This window comes from Hypomesus transpacificus, chromosome 12, assembly GCF_021917145.1.
Source record: "Hypomesus transpacificus isolate Combined female chromosome 12, fHypTra1, whole genome shotgun sequence".
NCBI classification, from domain to species: domain Eukaryota; kingdom Metazoa; phylum Chordata; class Actinopteri; order Osmeriformes; family Osmeridae; genus Hypomesus; species Hypomesus transpacificus.
This window is the reverse complement of record NC_061071.1, coordinates 1,665,895-1,670,048: the sequence shown is the minus strand read 5'-3', so window position 1 is coordinate 1,670,048 and position 4,154 is coordinate 1,665,895. Positions and strand designations below refer to the sequence as shown.

The following is a 4,154-nucleotide window of genomic DNA, read 5'->3' as shown; positions in this document are numbered from 1 at the left end:
GATCATAGTGGAACGTGCTCTTCCATTTCCAGACATGATTTGCGCTTGTTCTGGATACTTGGCACTCACATTTTACATGCGAATGACTTATTTCGCCAAAAGTAGTCTATATTTGAGTGCAAAAGATTGTAATTAATTCAATACATGACAAATTGGACAAAACACATTAAATATAAAATTCCTTGCTACAGTACATTATTTCTAGAGTATGTACTGTATTGTATGTTGTCTTTCTGTGGTGTCAGGTATGCTGTTTGTTGTATTTTATGATGGATTGAATGTGTTTTCAGACCTGTCTATAAACACATTTCCCCTAGTGGGATCAATAAAATTGACTTGACTTAATATTAAAGTATACCATAGTATTATAACTTTGAGTACCCAGTTTTGCACTCAACTATTTCATGTCCTCAACTTTACTGACAAGACTGCATTGTCATCTCTCCAGAAAATAATGACCAGTTCTTCTTTGATAGCAACCAGTGACTGTCATGGAGACACTTGTGCTAGCTTATCCCTTGGCTGACTCACCTGCAGTTTCTACTGAGTGAACTGGGCCTCAAACAGCACCTGGCTAGTCTGGGAGAAGCCAGACATGGCCAGTTCTGAATGTTATACATGTTGAATGTTATGAGCACAGCATTCAGACCTGAGTAATTAATCAGAGCCTTTTTCATAGACATATCTGCCTAGTCAACAGGGTTAAAAGACCCAACATTTTGTACCATCTGTCCCTCCAACCAGTGATGGAATATCCCCACCTAGTGGAGATAAAAGAAATACATTGTTCAAGAAGTTGTACATGGTTCACATTGACATCAGACAGTCCTGTGTTGTGTAAAATTGGGTTTTACACGTTTATTAGGGCTCCCGGCACACAAATCAAGAATATGTTCATCAATACAGAAAGTCTGCTTTAGGCCCTCATAATACACTGAATGACAATGTTTGGACTGGGCCAACTGTTTATAACTCTGAACTACAGTCCTATATACAATCTTATACAGAGGTCTTTTCAGATGGTTAATTAGACATTTACCATTTTGAATAGCAATTGACAACTTACAATCACAAGGCATTTTGCAATTTTGCTGAGATCTCAAATGCACTTCACAGCAGATAGTTTTTTTTAAACGTAAACTTCATTTATAGCTCTAGAATGGTCTGCGTTTAAGCTTGGAGGCTGTCTCAACGAGCAGTTTCAGGACACCACCAGACAGTACATGGCCTCGACTAGCAGTGTGAGATCAGTCCCACTCTCATCATACAAACCTACAATTTGTGCCCTCTTGTGGACAAAGACACAAGCTCCGGAGACAAAAGCTGAGCCTCGCCCATAGCAACAATGGACAAACGTTATACATCTCCACAGATAAAAGGCAGGACACCCAAGGAGAGGAAGGTTCTTTCTCATATCAAAAGTTTCAAGACCTGAGTTTTTTTTTTCTTTTCGTTCAAGGAATAAAACGGTAACCTAGACAAATGTACACAACATTAAACTGTCAACCATCACCTGCCTAGTTCTTCCCTTTTGTGATTGAAACATGCACGTCACTTAAAAACAACATAAAAAGATGGCTTGCATTAAAACAGAATTGAAATCCTCTTTTTCATCTTTCCCCCCCCCCCCCAATCACAGAACCAAACCTGGCACACACCTCGAGTTCTCAAACAGGAAGCTCAAAGCTTTATGTCGTACGAATCTGGCTAACCTTTAAGGATACTCAATAATTAACACAGGAAAGGACTGGGGATGATGCGGAATTGACATAACTTAAGTCATAAAATTATTTTTTGTTCCTTACTCCACATTTCTTAAAATCATGAAAACCTAATTCTTAAATCTATCCGACGCCTCCCTCCATGGACCCTGGTTCACAGGTTCATCCCTTGGGCACTTAGCAGAGAGTCCAGCATGTCGAAAGTGTCTTTGTAGTCAGTGTGTTGGCCGTTGGAGCCAAGCGTTCCGTTAGTTCCATCGTGGCCGTGTCTCTCCACCGTCCTCTGGTTGCCCTCTGAGGAGTAGTGGGCGGAGCCCCCGGCATTCTTGGAGCTCCTGCTGCTCTTGGCAGAGTGGTGGTGGTGGTTGTGGGAGCTGTCAGGGTGGCCCCTTTTCCTGGAGGAGCTGGAACCAGAGTCGCTGCTGTGGCCCGTGGGACCCCTGAAGGCCAGTGTGGCCCCGTCCGCCCCCCCTCGCCCGTTGCCGCTCATGGGGTAGGGGTGGGAGTGGCCGTGCTTGGGGTGACGGTGGCTCGAGTGGTCTTTGTGCTTGTCTCTGCCGTGTGTGGCCCCGCCCTGCTCCGAGGCGGTGTGGGAGCGCTCTGACGACACCTTGATCCTCATCTTAAGCTCTTCGCTGCTGGCGCTGCCGTTCTCGGCAAAGGACGGAGGAGGACGGGGTTTTTTCGAGCTGGTCTTGTCCCTCCGCTCGCCCGCCGGAGGGGCTTGCTGGGGCTGCGAGCGTTTCTTGTGGTGGTGGTGGTGATGGTGGTGGTGACCGGAGGGAGTGGGGGACAGGTACACTTCCCCCGGCTGCTCCTCACGCCCGTTATGCAGGGCCAGGTCTGCAGCGTGCTTCTCTCTGTACCTGTCCAGTGTCATTTTCAGAGGACGGTTGAAAGTTGGGGGGTTGCTGGGCTGTGGGTGCTTCTCCCCACCACTGCCCGCTTTATGTTCGTGTTTACTTGGGGTGTACTTAGAATGGGTGACTAGTGAAGGGAAAAAAGGACCCTGGTCGAAGCCGCAGGCATCGGATGGGTCTCCGAGAGCTGGGTAGGAGCCGTAAGACGCCCCTGCTCCGTCCAGGGAGAGCATATCTCCAGAGTCCAACATGGAGGTGGAAGGGAAAAAAGAATTGCTGGTGACACCAGGAATGCTGTCCATGGAGGAGGTCCCCTGGAAGGCATTGTCCCCCGACTGGAAATCTGTCTTTGGCTTCTTAGCAGCTTGCGTGGCCTAAGGGAATGGGGTTAATGTTGGTCAAGATCGGTTCAATGACGTCCCACAAAACAACTGCTTAAATCACTACTCTTCGGAAAAGAAAAATCGGTCATTTTCAAATCAACGCGACAGCACTTACCCTCCAGTTTCGTATCCTTTTCAACCTACTGGGCGTCTTTTCTAGTATCTGCAGGAACTCGTGGGTCAGCTCTACACAGACGAAACACAACTCCATCACTAGACTGGCCCGCTTTGGAAACTGCTGATTTGGGTGTCTATATTTGAGATTATATCACTACTGGTGTGGAATAAAGATGGGGTATCTGACTGATTTTCTACAGAACACCTGAACACAATTCTACAGGTTTGTTGACGAGGATTTGGCGCAAAATCACGTCTACACAACACCCCCTAAAGACACGGTGCTGACCACGAGTGGAGCCAGAGTAACGTCAGGGAGAGACAGTCTGTATAGCGGCGGGACATACCATCCAGCAGCTGCAGCGTGACGCTCCGGTCCAGGTACTCCCACCAGTGCTTGCCGTCAGTGGAGACAGGGATCTCCCAGTTGGACCACTTGCAGGCCAGGTGGATGCAGACGCAGGCAATGACTGTGGGCTTGTGCTGCAGGCAGAAGGTGGTGAGGTGCAGGCTGAGAGAGGAGACAAGAACACAAAGGAGACACACCGTCATTAACCAAAGGCTGGAAACGGAAGGGCAGATGACATGATTATTATACACATCATGCATGCACATAGTACAGCAGTCATACGCAAGTCTTTCTCAACCGGAGACTTGAAGTGAGGGCCGACTGTCACATAATTCATCTTTTCCGAGAAACAATTATGTTCTTGACACATACACACCCTTACCTTATCAACTTTGATACTTTACTTTATGACAATTCTAGGTGGTCACTTGTTCTTTGAATGTACAATGTCTGAACATGGTCCCATTCTGTTAAATAACAGTTCCCGCTTTGTTGTCTATTTACCCATTTCAGTTCAGACATTTTCAGATACACGGTTAATTAAATGGTCCTGAATTATTGGTCTTGTTGACCAAGTCTGACTTGTTATACATTCATATAGCCATTTAGCAGAGTAACATGACTCCATTCACATTATACAAGATTACAATTGTATTCAACTCATTGAAAAGTCATTTACACTGTCCAGACATTGTATATTGCAGCTGGAGATCAATTGCTACGA

At 46.2% G+C, this 4,154-nt stretch overlaps 1 protein-coding gene across 1 annotated transcript; it reads right to left on the bottom strand.

The window, feature by feature from the left end:
* Nucleotides 1-828: 828 nt before the first annotated feature.
* LOC124474710 (cyclin-T2-like) lies at nt 829-3,696 on the bottom strand. The gene is made up of 3 exons (XM_047031099.1): nt 3,429-3,696; nt 3,080-3,150; nt 829-2,955 (listed from the first exon to the last, which is right to left on the bottom strand). The coding sequence occupies exons 1-3, from the start codon at nt 3,694-3,696 to the stop codon at nt 1,876-1,878; spliced, it is 1,419 nt and encodes a 472-aa protein (XP_046887055.1). The 3' UTR covers nt 829-1,875.
* Nucleotides 3,697-4,154: the final 458 nt, after the last annotated feature.